The following is a 22881-nucleotide window of genomic DNA, read 5'->3' as shown; positions in this document are numbered from 1 at the left end:
TGTTGTAATGAACGTAAATGCCATTCATATGCTGTATTATGGCTAATTAGTCATTTGTTATTGCGTAGACTTTGTTATTGTTTTCTTATTTTCTATTATTACATATTTTGAACAATTATCCTATGCTATATTGTATTACACATTTTCACTGGCTATTTTCTGTAGATTTGTTTTCTTTTCATTTCTTTGTTTTGTTTGCTTTTCATTGGTTTAATAATGATGGCACATGTTTTTAATAGTTAGAGGAAGGCAGGCTGATAAAGGAGAAGCTCTATGCCAGAAATGCATTTCTGTGTTTTGTTGATGTCTCTGTTGTGGGCACAGCTTGTGCTGTACATGCGATGTCCTAAAGACTTCCTTTTTCAATGTTGGCACTGTGTGTATTCAACCTGTTTGTGAAGTCTAGCCATTCCTGGCTACTTATGTAATGCTGCCACTGATGTTATCATTGTGAATGCAACTCTTACCCATTTTATCAATAATACATTTCCCATTATTACTATACTATAGATAAGCTCTGCCCTTATCTTTTTTGTTCTGTTGTAAACCTTGAAGATTAATTGTTCCCATGCCTACAGCAACAGAGGAGAGGTCAATGAGGGCTTGTTTTATAGTGATTTTACTGCTTGTTTAGAACATGTAAATACTTCAGTGTGTATAGTCTAAGCACAGGCTCACTTTAACACTTAACCTTGGACACTAACTCTAAACTTAGAAAACCGTCCCACAACCTGAATGCACGCACCATAGCTCAGGTCAATATTTTGCAAATGTTGATGTACAAGGTGTTTAATGGTGATATCAACATCAGCACTAACCTTTTTACGGTAAACTCCATAACAAAGACTAGAGGCCACCACCTAAAATTGGTGGAGAAAAGATTTCAGCACAAGGGGCGTAGGTGCTTCTTCTCAGTTAGACCGGTTAGGGTCTGGAACTCGCTGCCGCATGCAGTGATTTCAGCTGAGAGTGTTGAATCATGTAAAAAGCATTTGGACAATTTCCTCAGACACTGTAACATACAGGGGTACAGGTACACTTAAAAACAAGATCACACAGTGACTCATACACACGCATACACATGTAGAATCACATGCATACACGCAATATGTTGAACTTGATGGACCTGTGTCTTTATTCAACCTCAAATACTATGTAACTATGTAACTATGTATCTGAGAGAGATATAGAACATGTACAGTACTAGAAGACAAAATAACAGAGCACACTACATTGTGCAGGATATCACTTTAATAAATATTTAAATAAAAAAATATGCGCTTACAAACACCAGTATGCAAAAGACATACATCTGTGCAAAAATACACAGATTTTATTTTAAAAGTGTAGTAATCATATGAGAGCACATGAAGAGGAGTTATTATTATTATTATATAGGATTTTTGTAGCGCCAACTGTTTGCGCAGCGCTTTGCAATATAAGGAAGCCATTACAATTACAATACAATTCAAGACAAAATGGTAAGGAGGGCCCTGCCCGTGGGGGCTTACGATCTAAAAGGGAGGGGGAAGTGATGCATGAGGAGGTAGCTGTGTGGGGATGAATTGTTTGAGAAAGGGAAAGTTCTGTGGTCAGGTTGAGTGGGAGATAGATGGACAGACAGGTCGGGGTAGAGAGTTCCATAGGATGGTAGAGGCTCTAGCAAAGTCCTGGAGGTGAGCATGGGAGGAGTTGATGAGGGAGCTGGAAAGCAGAAGGTAATTTTAAGACTTGGAGGGGAGAAGTGTAGGGGACGGTTAGGGTGATACTTTGAGACAAGGTTTAAGGTATAGCTGGGGGCAGGGTTGTGGATGGCTTTGTAAGTGGTTCTTAATATTTTACATTTTATCCTTTGGGCTATTGGAAGCCAGTGTAGGGATTGACAGAGGGGGGTTGCAGACACTGAGCATTTGGTTAGGTGGATGAGTCTAGCAGCTGCATTCATGATAGACTGAAGGGGGGATAGCCTGTGTAGAGGTAAGCCAATGAGGAGGGAGTTGCAATAGTCAAGACGAGATATTACAAGTGAGAGGATGAGTAATTTTGTGGTTTCATTGGTGAGGAAGGGGTGTATTTTGGAAATGTTACGAAGGTGAAGGCAGCAGGATTTGGATAGTGATTGGATGTGGGGAAGAAAGGTGAGGTCCGAGTCAAGGATGACACCTAGGACCTTGGAATGAGGGGAGGGCGGACAGTTGTGTTAACAATCTCAATGGAAAAGTTGGGGGAAGGTGCACAGGCAGAAGGAAATATCATGAGCTCAGTTTTTAAAAGGTTGAGTTTTAAGAAGTGTTGCAACATCCAGACCGATATGTCAGTTAGTAGATTAGTGACACGCAAGGACACAGAGGGGGTGAGTTGTGGAGTAGAAAGATATTTTTGAGTGTCATCGGCATAGAGATGGTATTGGAAGTCATATGAGGTTATTAACTGACCAAGGGAGGTGTAGAAAGAGAAAAGAAGGGGTCCAAGGACAGAGCCTTGGGGGACCCCTACAGAAAGAGGAAGAGGAGGGGAGGAATTAGATTTGTAGGTGACACTAAAGTCACGCTTAGATAGGAGGAGGAGAACCATGAGAGAGCAGAGTCTTGTAGGCCAAGCGAGTGGAGTTTTTTGAGGAGGAGCTGGTGGTCAACAATGTCAAAAGCAACAGAAAGGTCTAATAGCAAGAATAAGGGGTAGTTTTTAGCTGTCAGTAAGTTATTAGTGAGTTTTAGGAGGGCGGTTTCCGTGGAGTGTAGTGGGCAAAAGCCAGACTGTACAGGATCGAGAAGATTGTTATCAGTGAGGTTCAAAGAAGACATGGATCACATTATCAAGATTCACTTATTTGCACTATTTGCATTAAAAAAGACATGTACCGTATATACTCGAGTATAAGCCGTCCCGAATATAAGCCGAGGTACCTAATTTTAGCCAAAAAACTGGGAAAAAGTATTGACCCGAGTATTGACCCGAAATGAGGCAGCTACTGGTAGATAGATACCATTAAAATACATTAATATTTATTTAAAAGAAAAATAACCTAGCTCTGTAAGTGGAAAAGGGGGTACAGGGCTACATATCATGTACTACGGATCATTTAACCCATTCATATTAGCAGAGGATAATTGTAAATCTATTGTTCAGTGCACTCTATATGTAGTATATAGTACATGTACATATAGAGTGCCTGCAACAATACATTTACAATGATCCTCTGCTAACATGAATGGGTTAAATGATCCATAGTACAGGGCTACATACAGATCATTTAATACATTCATGTTAGTATAATTGTAAATGTATTGTCTGCACTGTATTAGCAGTATATACTCTATATAGAGTATATACTGCTAATACAGTGCAGACAATACATTTACAATTATACTAACATGAATGTATTAAATGATCTGTATGTAGCCCTGTACTATGGATCATTTAACCCATTCATGTTAGCAGAGGATCATTGTAAATGTATTGTTGCAGGCACTCTATATGTACATGTACTATATACTACATATAGAGTGCACTGAACAATAGATTTACAATTATCCTCTGCTAATATGAATGGGTTAAATGATCCGTAGTACATGATATGTAGCCCTGTACCCCCTTTTCCACTTACAGAGCTAGGTTATTTTTCTTTTAAATAAATATTAATGTATTTTAATGGTATCTATCTACCAGTAGCTGCCTCATTTCGGGTCAATACTCGGGTCAATACTTTTTCCCAGTTTTTTGGCTAAAATTAGGTACCTCGGCTTATATTCGGGACGGCTTATACTCGAGTATATACGGTAATGATTTATCAGTCTATACCTATCTGCATTCCTTTGTGCCTTTTATACCTGTCTAGAATTCAGCTTTAAAAAAATGCTTACACACTCTTTCCAACTACACTTCATGTACTGTGTTCTTTACCATTTTTTTCCAGCATCTGAAAAAAACACATACTTATTTCTGTGCTGCTGTGCATAAAAACCCCTGTTATTTAAATAGCAGGTTTCTATAAAAAGGGATTCTTGCTAACCTAGTGGTCTTCTATTAGCAGAACTCCTAGGAGATATGCCTATCTCTTACCTGTACTCGACAGGTAAATCATTACCTAGAAAAACAGATATGTGGGTGGCATGTTATTGTAGCTGACAACTGTTAGCTGAAAGAATAGAGCAAGATTAAGCTATGAGCAGGTTGTGAATATTTTCATATATTTTCTACCAGTGTATTGAATACAATTATGAGATAAGGTTAATAGGTTCATGACTGGGCAGCGTTGTCATTTAGTCTGCTTTAGATATGGACGTGACAGTCTGGGAGCTCTTAGAAACAATAGAGCTTGTAGCTATTATCCAGATACACAACTGCTGTATTAATGGCAACACACTCATTGTAAATGGTCCACTTGACACTTCTTATGAAGAAAAAACAGTAATCTCAGCTAGAAAAACAATGTTTGTAACAAAAAACAGAAGCAAGCAAGATACTGCAATAAAGTTTGTGAAAAGATGCAGTAGACTTTATTATAAACAAAGCTGGCATTTCACTTTCATTTAATATATTTGTGTCAAAAATAATTTATGTAAATAAATATATAAATATGGACTGCTTAACATGCGTTAAAGCAGATTAGATGTAATTTGACCTTCTCAAGTTTATTTAATCAAAGTGATGTAGCCTATTTATTTTGACAGCCTGAAGAAGAGCTACACCCAAGGCTGAATTCTCCTAGACCCTTTTACAAATTAGCTGTGTATGGGACATTTGTAATATGGGGTATTGTCTTGCAGAAGGTCAATATCTTTTTAGGATTAGCAGCAAAAGTGCTTCACATCTGTATCTGTAAGTTCAAATGGCTTACTTCTAGGGCTGCTGCAATGATGGTATTAATAATGTGAACTTGTATCCCCACCCACTGCATGAAACTGCATGAAACCATAGTGGCAGCATGCTGCCATTTTGCTATGAGCTTACTGCACTTTATTGCACATGTGCTGTTAACTAAAGAGGACAAATAAGTAACACGTTTTCTCCTGCTATCTTATGACGTGTACTTGGTAATATGGTAGTGCCCACAATGGCAAACACAGGGTGCCTGGGAGGCATGTATAATGTCAGAGATGGCAACAGTGAGTGTTTAGTGTCTATTTGTAAAAAAAAAAAGGTACTGTACTTTAGCTTAGAATGTTAAAAAAAGTGGCAAGGACTTGTTTATGAACAACTCTAGACATTAGGTGTTATCATAAATTGATACTACCTGGCAAAATCAGAAAGTGGTATTTTCCTAGACTGTAATAACTTTGACCATACGATTTTACCGCTGGCTATAGTGGGTCATCAGAGGGCACATAACCAATGTAGGATGAAAATTAGAGGTAACATGCATGCTGACCGTGACCCCTTGTTTAAATGCCCAATTTTTATACTGGAGTATATCTTAAATTTACTACCTGGAGTCCTTAACCACACTTATCACTTAAAAAATGAGTCATTTTTATTAACATCAACTTTTAGGACCATGATTTTCCAGTCTATATTGCTTGTTGGGTCTCTTTTCCACTGATTTATTAGTAACAGTGCACCAAGGTCGGCTAAAACATTTCTGTGACTGAGAGGATTATATTTCCCTGCACTGCAGTAACATTTCCCTTCATTCAAATATTGGCAGATTTTGTCAATGACGGTATATTTTGGTGTCTGTACACAGCAAATATATTTTTCACATATAATAAATTCGGGTTTGGTTTTGACACATTTAGCAAGCATAATATGTTATCTATTTTTCAGGCACATAAGCTGAGGAGAAGTATTCCTGAATAAATGTTTTTCCAACTGCATTTCCTATATAATTCTTACAAGGCATTGTTTCCTTAGGAAATTAACGACACTTTAATTTCCATACCTTCTTTGGTAATAGCTCCAAAATCTGTCTGGATTTACAAGAAGCACTCATTGTGGCTAAAGCTATCTAAAGCTGGAAGCCAGGCTAAAAATACTGAGCTTGTCAAGTATGTCCAGTGATGGAAGTTAAATTTTAATAACTTCACATCCCCTAGAAATCCAGTGTTTTGATTTTAAAAGGACGTTCTTTCACAGTCAGTCAGTCCTGACTTGCATGAAGGCTGGCTCATGTAAATGGCTACAAAAACCACAAGTGTTACAGAATATCGCTGTATTTGCTGAAGAAGATTCATGACATGTAAGAAGAGGCCTGCATCTAGGGCAGAATATTTCTCCATTGTTTTCAGTTTAAAATGACAAAGAAAATGACAACAGCGTTCCTTTGTTAACAGGGCAGAAATTAACTTGCTGACTGTCATTGTGAGCATTTAAAAGCTGATGGCAGGTTAGGGGAGACTCATAGTGGCACATCTATGGACTGCATAAACGTAATACATTTTACAACATGATATATTGCCAATTCAAATTGGCTCTCCATGGACTCATCTCTTAAATGTGCTGACTCTTGCCCTAAGTAAACTATGATCAATAAATCTCTTGGGGGAATTCGTTAGGAATATAAGTGACACGGAATCTTAAAGACAGACTGACAGACAGACAGCAATGCTTTTTAGCAAACTATATGCAATCAAATGTGGTTAAGGAATCATTTATATCAAACCTGTCTTTACTCTAAGGGTGATGTTTTAAAGATCTCAAACAGTGGCTTGAGTCCTCTGGAAAACCCTAATCAGTTCCAGAAGAACTAGCCTCCTATGCCAATGCAAATCACTTACTTAGCATTCCCACACATCCTTATGTGCATTCATACAGGCAATTATAGTCATGCTCAGTAGCTCATCCCTGGGATGTAGTTTACTAAGATTGATTATTTAACAAAGAATAAAACTGAAGAATAGTTTGAATATTTAACAGCAAAGACAATGCAGAAATAGTTTTTTAAAATAAAGTAAACATTGGAAAGGAATAAACCTTGTAAATTCAAAATACTATAAAATCATTCAGTTTCTGGTATTTACATATATAGTGTTTACATTACCAGAACTAATAATAACTGTTGTTATTGTTGCATTTACAAATACAAATCGAATTCTAAACCTGTTTTAATGTTACTAATTTAAATACTGGCTGCTGGCCTAAATTATGATTTAGTGAAGCCAGAATTTGCATGTGCACAAAAAAGCCTGTTATGAAAGCTAGAGAGCAAATGATGGGACACCAAGATTAGGTGAGCATGTGTACATTGGCTGGAAATTGGGATTTAAAACTTTCTCATTATTGGGACATTTGAAAGGAATTAGTTACATACTGGCTTTTTTTTAATCTCTTAGGGAGTCCAGTTGTTAGGGCGCACAGTCATAACTACTCTCTACAATGACACCCAATGCAGAGTTTTAAATGTTCTCATTCAACTTGTCATGTTCTGCACTGAATACAATGAATTGACGTTGACAACAGAGAGAGTGGGACCTCCTTGCTGTGGCAGCTGCACAGGCATGGGAACTCAAGCCAAAGATTTTAATCTAGTGTCTCTAAAAGATATAAAATCTGTTATTTGGTTTAAATCTTTGGCATCTACCAAAAGCTAAATAGTAATTCTGAATTGATTGATGTTCTTACAAGATGTACACTTGTCTGGACAATTCTTAATTTATATGCATTAGTGTGTCCAGAATGTACAGTGGGGCAAAAAATTAGCAAAAATCCCAGGACCACACGGGGGGACCTAGTGAATGACCTGCAAAAAGCTGGGGCCAAAGTAACAAAGGCTACCATCAGTAACACACTACGCCACCAGGGACTCAGATCCTGCAGTGCCAGGTGTTTTAATTCTGAATTGATTGATGTTCTTACAAGATGTACACTTGTCTGGACAAATCTTAATTTATATGCATTAGTGTGTCCAGAATGTACTGTATATTTGCAGAGGTATGGTCTTAAGTCGGATATGTGTATTCCTTTTCACTGTGAAATAGATATGACAGAGGCTCCCATTTCTTCATCCTAGGGCAGTGGTGGCGAACCTATGGCATGCGTGCCAGGGAGGGCACGCAGGGCCCTCTCTGCTGGCAAGCGAGCCCAGGTTCAGGGACCACCAATAGAAATAGATCCGACCGACCCGGCCTCTAAACAGGCAGATTAGACAGCCGCTTCCTCCTCGCTAGGACCCCGGGAGGCCCCCGCGAGCGGCCGTCTAATCTGCCTGTTTAGAGACCGGCCCGACTACAGAGGCGATCCGGGACGTTCTGGTGCACACGTACATAGACTTACCTTGCGTCTCTGCTCATCTCCCGGCCTGAGAATCTGAAGTGTACATACGCCCGTCCCAAGATGCTTTGCGGCCGCCCGAACAATTACAGATTCTCCGGCGGGAGCGCGCAGCGAAAACAAGGTAAGGTTAAACCGCTGTTACAGCGGGGTTTTTTTTAAACTGTTTGCCTATATCTACTGCTTGCTAGCAGTAGATATAGGCAAAAAAACAGGAGGGTTTAGAACCCCTTTAAGGAGTAAGAAATAAGAAATGTGCTCAGTTTTAAAGACAGTCTATCACCAAAAAAGCACAATTGTAATGAATAAAGATAATTGTCAGCCCTGTCAGGATGTGTGCTTCTGAGAGTAATCTGTCTTTAAAGTGAAAATGAGAAGGTCAAAATGGATGGCAGTTATATAATAGAAAAAGTAGGATGATCTATTAATTACTGATCCCTGCCAACGTATTAAAGGTATCCTGTGAGGAAAGCAATATGGAAACTGCCACAAACATATTTTTAAAGGTGCACACTCCTGGATGGGATTCCAAATCCTATATTACCTATTGAGCCCCTGACCTGGAACAAGCAATCGGGACAGAAATGTGGATTTTTTTTAGATTTGTAATGTCTGCATGTTGGATAATGACTTACAGTAGTAAGCCACTGTCAATCTGACTTGCCTATATTTTTCCCTTTAGACTACCTGCATTAAAATAGCAGCCATGAAGTTGTCTACCAAAAATAAAGGTTGCATCAGAATGATAGCTCTGGAGGCTGCACAATTAAAAACAAACAAACAATGGCAACCCCCATATTTCTGTGTTTACTGGTTTCCTTCAAGTTCAGATTTACACTATTTCCACATTTTATTTGTAGAGTTTGCATAAAAAGGGGAATTTTAGAGCCGTTTTTCTTATTAATAAAATGTATTTGATATAGTCACACCCCCCCCCCCCCCGCCATGCTGATTCCAACCAACTTGACAATTATGAAAGAATACACACAATGTTGAGGGCCTGTGGATTAGTAGGTTAGCATTAGGGATGGGCTCTAGGTTCAAGTCGAGCATGAGTTTGACACGAACATAGGTAGTTCATGTGATCGGCAAACACACAAGCTGTCAGGGTGTTCGGTGGGCGAATAGCACCGCACCGCACAGTGCCTTGTGGGCCCTGATTTGCTAAAGCCTTGCACCTGACCACAGGTTAGGTGGAAGACTTTGCCCAATCAGGGCACAGTACCCTTTAAGAGCCATGATTGGGCAAAGCCATGATGACTTTGCCCAATTATGGCTCACCTGTCAAATGCCGTACAACTGTAAACAGTTGGACAGAGCTAGCTATCAACGCTAGCTCCACCTAATTGTTAATATTTTGTCGGCATCTGTCAAAATGCCATACTGCGGCAGGAGTTCGTTGCGAGCGGAAGGGTCAGCGGGCGTCGTTTTTTTAAAATTATTTAGATTGATTTTTTCTTGTTTTATTTTTTATTTCATTGGGTTAGCATCGTCGTGGACAACGCTGTACATCATGATTGACCTCAGGATTACATCGGTGAATCCATTTTTTGAGGTGGGGGTGTTTATAAAAGACTTGTCAAAAACTTGTCTTTTGTTTTTTTTTCAATTAAAGGATTTTTCAAAAGTCTGGCCTCTTTTTTTTAAAATTTGATTACAAGTACAAGTACCCCTTACTCATTCACAAGGGGGGCCACATCAGGGTACCCCTTATAAAAGGAGTACCCAGATGTGAACAAGCCCCCTGCCCACACCCCCACAACCAACGCCCCAGGGTTACTGGGGAAGAGGCCCTTGTCCCCATCGGCACGGGGACAAGGCGTTTTTCCAGGGGCGACCCTGGAAAACCACCCTCCCGGTGCTGAGGGCATGTGGCTTCATACCCTTTCCTGCCCTGCCAGGCCTGTGGTTGGATCAAGGGTCTGGTATGGAATTTTTTTTGGGGGGGTACCCCACGCCCCCCCCATTTTTGGAGGTGAGGTTCCTCCTTAAAATTCCTAGCAGACTTTTTTTCTTTTTTTAAATGGGGTCCCTTCTAATATTCCTACCAGACCTAAAGAGTCTGGTACTGTTTGTGAGGGTGACCCCATGTATTTGTTTAAAGTTTTTTTATTGATTCATGTTCCCCAGGGTTGTACCCGAGTCCCCATACCCTTTTTATGGGCGATAACTTTGTATACAAGGCTTAAAAATGGGGGCAATTGATTTTCAAAGTTCCAGCCCCATAGACATACATTGAGTTTGAATACTAACTTTTTCCATGTTCTAAAGTTCGAATTCGAACTGAACATGGGGGTGTTCGGCCCATCACCAGTTAGCATCAGTTTAGTAAGGTACCACATACTGGCTGCTTCAATGTAATGGGAATACTACACTGCATTCCTGCCTTTCTATGCTGAAAGCTTTCATTAGAGAGGGATTTTATGTTTTATGAAAAAACTAAATTTCAGGTGTGAAGAGTCCTACAGTCCACTTTAGAAAGGAACCCTAGAACCCTAGACTGAGTACAAAAGAATCTTCACTGCCACAATGCTGTAGGTAAAGACCCTTTTCAATCTTTGTGGGAGCAGCGTTGTCTCTGCAGATCAAGTGTAGTTAGTTGCCATTTAGACTGGCATATGTCTAAAACAAATGTTTTCAGTAAATGTTACAGTAAGCATTTCTCATTGATAAACAGTTGGATGAACAGTTTTTAACCTGTTTTTGACCTCACTGTATTATACCATCTATAAAGAATAATCAATGGATAACCATCTTTTTCAGTTGTAATTCTGATTTTGTTTTTCTTGTGAAAGAAGCCATTACATGTGATAGATCCAATGTAGGCATCAGTCAGGATGAAAAAATAATAAATATATGTGCAAATTTTCCCACAAAAAAATAATTTATCTGCAATAATTGCTCCTTCCTTACACATTAATTTCTGCAGTGGAACTTTGCATTAACAGGATTACATACACATATACTGTACATATTGGCAGTTTACAATAAATGTGCCCTTGGTACTGATAAAGAGAAAGAAGGATAATTATATATCCACAACACTAGATGGCTCTGTGTGATCACTAATGAATCAAATAAGAAATGCTGCAGTTCAATGCACTTGCTAGAGATGAGTGAATATGAAAAAATCCACATGGCCAGCACTCTGTCTGATCCGTGTCTTTTATCCTGTTTCACAATCTTCTTGTATTTTTCTTATTTTAAGTAATATTCCAAATACTGTTTTTTTGTTATGAATTAACTAGCTACCTTATCAAAGTGCTGAAAAAAACAATGCTTCCCAACTAACTGAAACTAAATTATATATTCAAATTAAGATAACTAATTCTATAGCTGTAGCTTTGCTTCCTCAAATTTAACCCTAGATTTTTTTACATTTTTTAAACTATAAGAGGAACCCACATAAAGCATGGGAAAAAACACATTGCACAGGTTTTCTTTTTACTGCCTTTTTTTTTGTGTTAAATGGTAAGGTGTCTATCGGACGAGCCCTACAGATCAGCTAGTGTAAAGATCAGCATTTGCAAATATGTACTAATCAGCGTGAGCCAGATCAGATTTTGATCTGTATGTACAGTAAGCATGCAGTTGTTGTCATATATTTATTTATTTATAGGGTAGCATATACGGAGACTAAAATCAATACAGGCATTCAACTAATTTAAAATATTACTCCAAAAATCTAATATTACATCTGGGTGCAGAAATTGTATATTAAGAAATGTAAACAAAGTTTGCAATATTTCATAATCCTTTTCCATCAAAGGCAAATATGTCTAGCACAATGAAAAACTCGCTGACAGGTATGACATATACATTTATATAAATATTAGAGTAAAATGATTTAACCAGACAGTTATTTGGTATGTTAAAGTTAAAGGAAGCATATCAGAATTCAATAATAGTGTTCTTCTTAAAATGTGTCCTCCTGGTAGACACTGTAATACATTTATTTTCAGCAAGAAAACAATGCTAAAGCTGGATAGTGCCCTCAAAATACTCTATTTGAACCTTTAGCTACATCCCACCTCACACGCATCTGTGACTTGATTGATAAACTGGTGTCATGTAAGTAATGGATTGTGCTTTCTAAGAATATGCTTCAATAATGCACAGGCAAAATATTTTATCAACAGTTCATTTAGCGAAAGGAGGTTAAATCTCCATTTAACCCCCGAAAGAAAGTGACTAGCATATTTAGCAAAGCTTTCAAAGAGCTAGCGCAGTCAATATTTCTAATTACAAACCACAACCATCAGCACTATTTTTTGGAAAGAGGACTATCTAATTGTAAATTGCAAGAAAAAGCTAAGAAAAGATTATAGTACAAGCTCTAAATGTACTTGAGCAAATTGCTGTATGAACCCAAACTGATCATCTAGTAGGAAAACAAGAAAGAGCTCCATATGTATATATATATATATAATGTGCTGCGTTAAAAACCACCAATAAATCAACAAAACCATCTTTTAAGATTGCCAGGCACAGGGATTATTCTTGTGAGAGCCTAATAAACACTCAAAAATTACATGTTTACATTTAAAGATGACATCAGCATGCACCTGGATAATCATGAAGGCATTAAGAGCATGTGTAGTGCAGCTCTGCTGGATTTCAGCACCAGTGTGCAGTGGACAGAGCCTCCACCAATCAATTCAATTGTATGCTGTAATGGGTCAGATATTTTCCAATAAAGTTTACGAGTATATACAAGCTGTCTTATGACAGAATTAATCCTTGCATAAAAATCCACTCTCACAAGCAGGGCATACAGTGCACACATTCACATACAGGCTAATTTAAAAAGAAAGATGAAGTCTGATTGGTTGCTATGATTTGCTGCACCTTACAAAGCTTTGCGATGCCCAATAAATAATTCTGAAAATGGATGATTACAACTAGTAGAAATGTTATGCTGATCATTTACTTACCTAAGATATTTCCTATAAGAGCAATAATAAATACTGCAATATAACCAGCAATAAGCACCCATTCGTACTCCTTTGGGTGCAAATATTCCCTCCAAAGAAAGCGCAGAAACTCATCATCATAATCAGAAGATGGGTTCAGAAGTGGCTCTTGTGTCACATTGGTTTCCAGTGCAGACCTATTCCTATACAGATAATCATCAACTTTTGTTCCTGGCATTCTTCCAGTGTGTTATCCCTTCTGATGTAAAGCATGAAAGAGCAGATAGCTTCCTGTAGACGAATCAACTTATATAGGTGCACACAAAAGCATCATTTTATGGATATTTGAATCCACGGCAAAACAAAATTCTGTAGAAGTAGGATTTTGCTGTACGTTAAAGGCAAAAAACACTTTCCCTGTAGTTTTCCTTTACCGATGCTACTACTTTATTTAACATGTTTTCCATCTGGCTTAAATGAAATGGAATAAGCATAGAGGGAGAAGAGAATAGCTTGCTTCTATCTCAGTGTTTGAATCCATGTCACTGGGTCCTGTGAAGGAGTGCTCACTCCCCCTGCAGTCCCTCCCCCTATATCCCTCTTACAGTTTAGAGCTTGGCTGCCTGTTGTATGCTACAACATAAAGAACATTTATTCTTTGTATGAATGTTATAATTGATGTTAGCAATTCAATTCAGCTGCCAGTAATCACACGATTAGTTTATCACCAATGTGAACTACAATATATCCATTAGTAACTCAATTCTAGTAACTGTGTAACCTAGTCTGTTTGAAAGTTTATATTACTCCAGTCCCTGCTCTATAACAGCTACGCTCTTTCCTGCCCTCTAAACTGCTTTCAGTACACTCTAATCCTTAAAATGTGTGCCACAGACTGCAGAGGACTGAAGCTGCGTGCCTGTGATAATGCTATTTGCGACTAGGAGCTCTAAGATCACTCTGAGAGTGATTGTTTTTGCGGTTGAAAGCTGGTGGAAATTGCCTGGAAATTGTTGTGTGCACTGCAAAGGTTAAAGTGAAGAAAATAAACCACTACTATATAGTACAAAGAGTGGACATTAAGATGTATCTAAACCCAAAAACAAAAATTTAATATATTGCAGCTTACTAATACTTACATGTGGTGGCTGCATTATTTTCTAGGTATTTTTACCTATTTTTGCATCCGGTGATCTGGCCAGTAACACAGTAATCCTGTCTTAGGGTGGCACCACTCTATGGAGGAACAACAGAGCCCCCTTGGAGAACAGCATTGTCACTCTGTGGAAACGGTAGTGTTAGAGGTTCTAGCTGATTTACATGGACTTGACTAACAAATTAAATCTGAGGTCCAGCTAACACTTTTTTAAGCACATACAGTGATCGTTTTTTTCTTTCCTTTTAGGATAACTGTTTTAAATAAATGAGTAAAAACTAACCATTGTAAGCACCCCTGTCAGTGTTAAATTGTTTGTCTCAACCCTCTAACTGCCACTTTTGCTGGACAGCTTGCTCTGTTAACTCTTTCATTGCCAAGGATGTAAGGCTTATTTCAGAAAACATCCATTTGCAGCTGGCCAGCTCAGTAAACCCTACATTCCTGTCACTTTAGTAACCATGAACTTATATCAGAATGGTCCCCATGACTGAGATGATTAAATTAACAGCTATTGTCAGCTACTGATCATAGCTATTAATTCAAAATATGACCCTCTTTGCTGGTATCACCACCACTGCCACCCTGCTGACATACATCCTCCCTGCTGGGTGCTGGCAGAATCCTCCATCCTGCTTCTCTTCACAACCAACTGTCTGTGTTGTGCCTCATGATCATCCCGCTGCTTTCCCCACCGGTAGCAGTGGAAACAGTGTGCTGTGCAGGGGAGAAGAGCTGGCAGCCAGCGCAAGATGATCAGAACCTTCAGGATAAAAGAAGGGAGGCTCAGTAAATATGTGAGTCAGTGCTAATCACCTTGCTGTTCATTCATATATCAACAAATATTAAACATGAATGGCCATGGTTACTATCGTCCCTATTAATTCACTATTGATTTGTGAATAAACAGGAATTGCTCTGTACACAGCACTTTTTGTTTAGTGTAGTAGGTGGTGTGGCAGCAGAAAGAAAAAGCTTGATGACTTGTGTCCTCAATCTCTTTCTCTTTTTCCAAAGTCAAATATCATTGGTCTATTCAGACCCCTGATGTTTCACTAAATCCCCCAATAGTAGTTAGATAAAAAAAATGAATAGAAAAATGTAAATAGAAAAAAATGATTAAAAAAAGGGGTTTGATGTAGGAACGCATATGACATTGCGCACATTGCCACAACATTCTAAAACACATGTTGTTGGTGTGTTGTGGTGCTATTTATTGTAAATGGAATTCCAATGCACCTTGCAAACACATGTCTTTTGCAAAGCACCACAACATAAGCGCTGCGCAAACTGTTGGAGCTATATAAATCCTGTATAATAATAATAATAATAATAATAATAACTTCTCATTGTCACTTATTACCATGCATTGTGATATGCTGTGTGTTTTTTTCTTTTTAATAAAGAACATACACCTTTTTGATGTGATTTCTGTGTGTTGGGCAGCCCCTCCCCCTCAACACACACATACACATGCAAATAATTTACACACACACAAAGTAAATACACACATTTTTTGTGTTGGTGCATTGTGATTCACATGAACATGACTATAACATGCCTGCTAGTGTGTTTTGTGCACATGCAGTGCAGTGCATTTTTACAACACATCACAGTATTTGATTCATTTTCTTTTTTTTTGTAACTTTAGTCATCCAATGCAATGTATGTCAGTGTGTTTCCATGCATTGATGAATGCTGTAATACACTGTAATTAAATGCATGTCTGTATCATTTTATTGCACATCACACTAGCATTGTGCATGCATGGCACTGTGGATCAAATGTAAGCATAAGGCATAGGTTATTTAATTTCCACAGTTTTACAAGAAGGCAGAATTTTAAATTTACAAACATTTGTTATTCAAACTCCATACAGATTTATATTTTAGGTTTAGCTGACATTTTGTAAAATATGTTGTTTTTGTGTGTGCTTATATTGATTTGTGATTTGTTGTAGAACATATTATTTTGATGAACATTTGCGCCACTATCATGAGACCTACAAAATCAGTAGCATGATCTTTGCATTCTACTAGTCCTGTGCTTTTAGAAAATACTGTATATGGTTTAGGGAAGTATTTTACAAACTCTGAAAGCTGTAGATGAAAAATTATAAAAACAAATTGAAAAAATGCCTAATGGTCTAGCCAGCTGAAATCAAATGTGGAGCATGTAACAAGATTATCTGATTTAAAAAAGAAAATACAAGTGAAAAGCCTAAGAAAACAAATGCAGCCACCACATTTAGGAATCTGAAGCTGCAATATATTACATTTTTCTTTTGCGTTTTGATACATTTTAATGTTGTATGCAAAGAAGTATAACAAGTTTTTGGTATCAATAAATGCATTTTCTAAAGTAATGAGATACTGCTGTTTCTCAAAAGTGTGTTTCTTATCTACTTGCTGTCCATTCATGGGATAGCACAGAGGAGCGGTAATAAACAATAAATAAATAGACAGACACCCATATAATGTTTAATGGGTAACACAAATTTCAATAATGAATATTAAGCAACCAAATAGGCCTGTCCTTAAAGACACAAACACAAACACAACCATATAATCATGTCCATCCATGACTAAACTGGATGACTAACCCCCTCTAAAAAACACCATGACAAGAAATAAACAGAAACTGGGGGGAGGGTGGGAGCCACGGTCCAGATGCTGAAATCTGTCTCGGTAAGCTGCTGCAGCTAGGGGAGGTGAAATATGCTGTAAAATGCATGGCAATAGCCTGCGCAAATTGACCAATAGAGTGTTGTTGCTAGGGAAAAATCCACATGCAGCTTCACCAATAAGGACCTGCAAAATAAGAGAGGGAGGAGGAAGAGAAGCAACAAGTCCTCTGTATTATCCCATGGGGTCCCTGCATAATGCTAGGGACCATAACAAGGGACAGCACAGAGAAGCAGTAATACACAATAAATAAAGAGACAGACACTCATATAAGATTTAATGGGCAAAATTGGCCATGGTGTTTATTAGAGGTATTCCAAATTTCAATAATGAACAATAAATAACCAAATAGGACTGTTCTTAAACGCACAGACCCAACCAATTAACCATAGCAGATAATCATAACACCATGTCAATCCATGACTAACTGGATGACTAACCCCACCAGCCAAGTCCAACTATGAAATATTTGGCTGAGGCCCCCCAAGCACCGTGGCTTGTTCGACAATACTATGCAAACCCATGTTAAAAATGTCTAGAACAATATCAGTTAGGTAGACTAAATCTGATCTAAAAGGACCTGGGATAAAACCCTCCAATTCAGTATGGCAAAATGACATTCCACCCATTGAAACTAATGAATTATGAATAGTTTTATTAAGGCATATCATAATCTTAACTTAATAATAAAGATTACCCAAAGATGACCAAAGGAGTCTGGGAACCATTTCTGAAAAGACTAAAACAGTTTTTGGAAGTAAAACTTTAAAAGAATCTAAATTCCTTTTCGTTTCACACAAGTCCCAAGTCTTCACTTTGCCCAGGTCATTAGCCCCAGCATGAATCAAAATATCTGGTAAATGCCAAATTCCTGACAAATGAATTAGCTGATCCTTGAGATTTCTCCATCTTAGAGCCCTCACACCACACAAGAGGACATGAATAAGGTTAATGTCCAAACCTAGATTTATGAAAAAACTCCTGGGGGCTGCTCTTTTCTTTGCCCAAAAAATACAAGAACAGCCATTATAAAGCATTTAGCTTAACCTAGAAAAAACAGCTTAATTAATAATAAGGTGAGTCATGATGACTTTGCCCACTCATGGCTCACCTGTCAGATGCCGTACAACTGTACACAGTTGGACAGAGCTAGCTGTCACCACTAGCTCTGCCCAATTGTTTATATGTTGCCGGCATCTGTCAAAAGGCCATTCTGAGGGCAGAAGTTCGTCGTGAGTGGACGGAACGGTGGGCGTAGTTGAAAAAAAAATATTATTTCTATGTATTTTATCTTGTTTTATTTTGTCGAGTCATCATCATATGTTAACCCTTTAGTGAATGGGTAGGTGTACAAGTACCCCTTACTCATTCACAAGGGGGGCCACATCTAGGTGCCCCTTTATTAAAGGGGTACCCTGATGTGAATAAGCCTCCTGCATGCACCCCCGCAACCAATGCCCCAGGGTTACTGGGGAAGAGGCCCTTGTCCCCATCGGCACGGGGACAAGGCGTTTTTCCAGGGGCGACCCTGGAAAACCACCCTCCCGGTGCTGAGGGCATGTGGCTTCATACCCTTTCCTGCCCTGCCAGGCCTGTGGTTGGATCAAGGGTCTGGTATGGAATTTTTTTTGGGGGGGTACCCCACGCCCCCCCCATTTTTGGAGGTGAGGTTCCTCCTTAAAATTCCTAGCAGACTTTTTTTCTTTTTTTAAATGGGGTCCCTTCTAATATTCCTACCAGACCTAAAGAGTCTGGTACTGTTTGTGAGGGTGACCCCATGTATTTGTTTAAAGTTTTTTTATTGATTCATGTTCCCCAGGGTTGTACCCGAGTCCCCATACCCTTTTTATGGGCGATAACTTTGTATACAAGGCTTAAAAATGGGGGCAATTGATTTTCAAAGTTCCAGCCCCATAGACATACATTGAGTTTGAATACTAACTTTTTCCATGTTCTAAAGTTCGAATTCGAACTGAACATGGGGGTGTTCGGCCCATCACCAGTTAGCATCAGTTTAGTAAGGTACCACATACTGGCTGCTTCAATGTAATGGGAATACTACACTGCATTCCTGCCTTTCTATGCTGAAAGCTTTCATTAGAGAGGGATTTTATGTTTTATGAAAAATTTTATGTTTTTCCTGTGGCGACCCTGGAAAGCACTCTCCCAGTGCCAAGGGTATGTGGCCTGGCGCTCGCTCATCCCCCCCCCACACTTTCCTGCCCTGCCAGGCCTGTGCTCGGTTCAAGGGTCTGGTTAGAAATTTTAGGGGGGACCCCACATCCCCCCCATTTTAGGGGTGGAGTTCTTCCTTAAAATCCATAAAACATTTTACATGGGGTCACTCCTAAAATTCCTACCAGACCTTAAGGATCTGGTATGACTTTTGGCTGGAACCCCACACTTTTTTTATTTTTCTTTTTTAAATGGGGTCCCTCCTAACATTCCTACCAGATCTAAAGGGTCTGGTATTGTTTGGGAGGGAGAACCGCACACTTTTGTTTTCTTTTTAAATGTAATTTTTTTCTTTGCAAATGTCATTTTTGCTGCAGCAGGTTCTATACATTGTACAGATGTACCACTTTACAGGCAGTTTAAGGGGACCCCCAGGTACGATATTAAAAGGAATTTTTCATTTTTTTTGTTTCACTTTAAGTGATGCTAAAATCACTGTTCCTTTAAAAACTGTATTTTTTTAAAGGTTTTTTTATTGATACATGTCCCTCAGGGCAGTACCAAAATCCCCATACCCTTTTTAAGGCCAATGACTTGCATATATGCCTTCAACATGGGGTCAATTGATTTTCAAAGTTCTAGCCCCATAGACTTGCATTGAGTTCGCGTTCGAGTTCCAACTTCTTCAATGTTCTAAAACCTAAAAAACCTTAAAACCTAAAAAATTAAAGCCTTGAGGATGTACAGGTAAATCCGAAAAGCAGATTTGAAATCTGCCTTAGCTAACAGGGAAACTTTAACAAAACGCCTCAATAAAATCAATGTTTCCTAAAAAGATGCATATGAAATAGAAGCATCAAAAACTTAAACATCATCATTCAAAGGATAACCATCAGGAAGTGAAAGGTGATGAATTACGTGACAAAAGCCAGATTCCTTTTTGGGAACTAAAGCCAAGGGCGGAAATTCTTAAATCAGAGAATTGAGGGGAATGAAATAGACCCAAAACCCTGCCTTTGTCAACCGCCTTAAGAATTTTTCCCTAACAAATAAATAAACTATATCATGATGACAAGACATAGAACGAAGATTTTCAACAAACAACCCTGACCAGAAAAAGAAGGAACAGAAAACCCATCCTGCTGTCAGGATAACGATCTAGCCAAGGCAAAAACATTTTTATAACTTCACTGGTGTCCAGGTCTTTGCCATTAACCTCTCTAGACTGAGATTGGGATGGGGTAGCAGAAGCTTTTTTGACAGACCGAAATGCAGGGTGAACTCCCGTACAAAAAGAACATTCATGCTTAAACCTGCAAATGAATAAAAATGTACCTTGTGATTCATTGTATGCAAAGCATACTCATTTAAGTAAAGAAGTCAGGTCATTAGCAGGCATCTTCTGTGGTAACTGAGGTCTTTGCAAGAATTAAATTAAGCCAAAGTCCTACATCCTTCACAGCCCATCGCAAGGACGGGTGAACAGATAATTTCTGTCTAAAACTTTCATCATAGGTAGACCATGAAATGCCACCAAAATGCTGAAAAGCTTCTGCTGCAATATCCAAATGCTGAAATAGACCTGAGCATTTTTTAAGAAAACGCTCAACCATGACAAAGGCATAGATTCAAAAGGCCTGAAGCCTACTCTGAAAGGTCCTACGAATTGCTTTCCTCCTACCCTCCTCTGATCTAACATCAGATTTCTTGTCAGATTTTGTTAAAAATTATTTTGAGGAAGGCAGCAAAAAGATACAATATCAACACATTCCCCCCTCCAAAATGTTTCCTTAACAGAAACCGATGGATTAAAACCTTTGAGGAGATAGCTCGTAGGGAGCACTAGAAACATAAGATCTTGAAGGGTTAAGAGGAGGATTGGCGAAAGCATTAGGAATGAGAGGGTTAATCACATTAAATTGAGCTGTAAGTTGGTAAGATAATAATAGAATTACTAGAACATGAACTGAAAGGGTTAGCTGACATATTTGAAATACTAGCGTTAACTAAGCCAACACCAGCAGGATTCAATAAACCAGCACTGACACAGTTAAGACCACTGCTAGCACCACTATCACTCCAGACAGCACCAATACTTTGTGCTCCTTGTAAACTGGCTAGTGCATTAGCTAAAGGGCCAACTACTTTAACCAACTGATTAATAGCAGAGACATTAAGATTCTCACCAGTTCCAGAGTTCACACCAATCTATTGCCCAGCTGAAGCCACCTCTCTGTCTACTCTGGGAGTATCCAAAGATGTTGACTGAGGTGACCTCATCCTCCTGCCAGGCAGATGAAGCCTGCTTCGAATTCCAGTAGAAGGAGGGACAGACTGGGCATGCTCCAGGTCCTGTGATGAAACAGTAGAAGGAGCCTCTTCATTAAGGCGATGCCTCAGCAATTCAGCACGACCCAAGCTCTCTGCCTTCTGAATGAGATGCTACAGAAGTTCTTCCATCTCACAGTCATAAAGAATGGCAGCAGTCCAGTTTTCAGAGCCGTGGTCCAGATGCTGTAATCTGTCTGGTAAGCTGCTGCAGCTGTGGAAGGTAAAGTATGCTGTAATATGCACGGAAAAAGCCAGCCCAAATTGACCAATAGAGTGTTGTTGCTAGGGAAAAATGCACTTGTACATTCACCAACAGGCACCTGCAAAATAAGAGGGGGAGCAGGAAGAGAAGCAAAGCACCCTCTGTACTCAGTGGTGTATTCTGGTTTGGGGCTGCCCTAGGCAAGTCAAAACTCGGCGCCCCCCCCACTAAATGTACCCCGCCCGACTGGTCTCAGATGGGCTCTGCAGGGTTTGTGGTGGGCTTTGAAGGCAGCAGAGCCCCCTATGGATTCTGCAGAGCCCACCACAGATGCTGCAAAGCCCCCTGAGACCCGGCAAAGCCCCCCACAGATCCTGCAGAGCCAACCAAAAGGTATTGCACAGCACACCTGAGACTCTTTGGTGGGCTGTGCAGAATCTATGCTGGGCTCTGCCAGCACAGACCTCTTACCTTTCACAGCCTGAACTCATTGGAACACGCCCTCCTCACCCTCGGTTAGATGCTGCAAAGCCCCCTGAGACCCGGCAAAGCCCCCCACAGATCCTGCAGAGCCAACCAAAAGGTATTGCACAGCACACCTGAGACTCTTTGGTGGGCTGTGCAGAATCTATGCTGGGCTCTGCCAGCACAGACCTCTTACCTTTCACAGCCTGAACTCATTGGAACACGCCCTCCTCACCCTCGGTGCCCGACACGGCCTCCTTGTCATCTTCTCCGCCCGACTGGAGCTCCAGCGACGCCTCCCACCTCCTCCGTCGGTGTCTCTGCCATCTTCGCACGCCGCCTCTTACGTCTCTGGGGCCACTCGCCAAATTTTCTTCTCTCGTGGGGGCCGCTTGCCAAATTTCATACTTTAAGATAAAATGTAACTATATCCAGTTTAAGTACTACAGGCACTAATATACACACACTAAGGTCCTATTCATATCTGTAGGTTTAGGTGTGATTAGGGATTCCTGCATCAGAAACTTACGTTTTACTGCAGCAGAAATCCATAATCTGGTGTTTACAAGTGGCAGCTGTCACCTATTCAAGTTAATGATCAGGTGACAGTAGCTCCATGTAAATGGCTGCACACCGCATGTAATGATATGTGATATGATTACATGCGGTTAGAAAACACTCTCCCTGGATGCACAAGCATTGCGTCCAGGGAGAGTGATTGATTCTTAACTGAATGTAAACATATCA

The 22881-nt window shown here is 39.5% G+C and overlaps 1 protein-coding gene across 1 annotated transcript in view; it reads right to left on the bottom strand.

The window, feature by feature from the left end:
• HCRTR2 (hypocretin receptor 2) overlaps positions 1-13359 on the bottom strand; it is a 50536-nt gene extending 37177 nt beyond the window's left edge. Inside the window, exon 1 of the mRNA XM_018558862.1 lies at positions 13143-13359. Within this exon, the coding sequence (XP_018414364.1) occupies positions 13143-13359 (217 nt within the window). The remainder of the gene's footprint in view (positions 1-13142) is intronic.
• Positions 13360-22881: the final 9522 nt, after the last annotated feature.

The sequence above is a fragment of the Nanorana parkeri genome, unplaced genomic scaffold, assembly GCF_000935625.1.
Source record: "Nanorana parkeri isolate BGI_ZX_2015 unplaced genomic scaffold, ASM93562v1 scaffold364, whole genome shotgun sequence".
Classification (NCBI taxonomy): domain Eukaryota; kingdom Metazoa; phylum Chordata; class Amphibia; order Anura; family Dicroglossidae; genus Nanorana; species Nanorana parkeri.
This window is presented reverse-complemented; position numbering and strand designations above follow the sequence as displayed.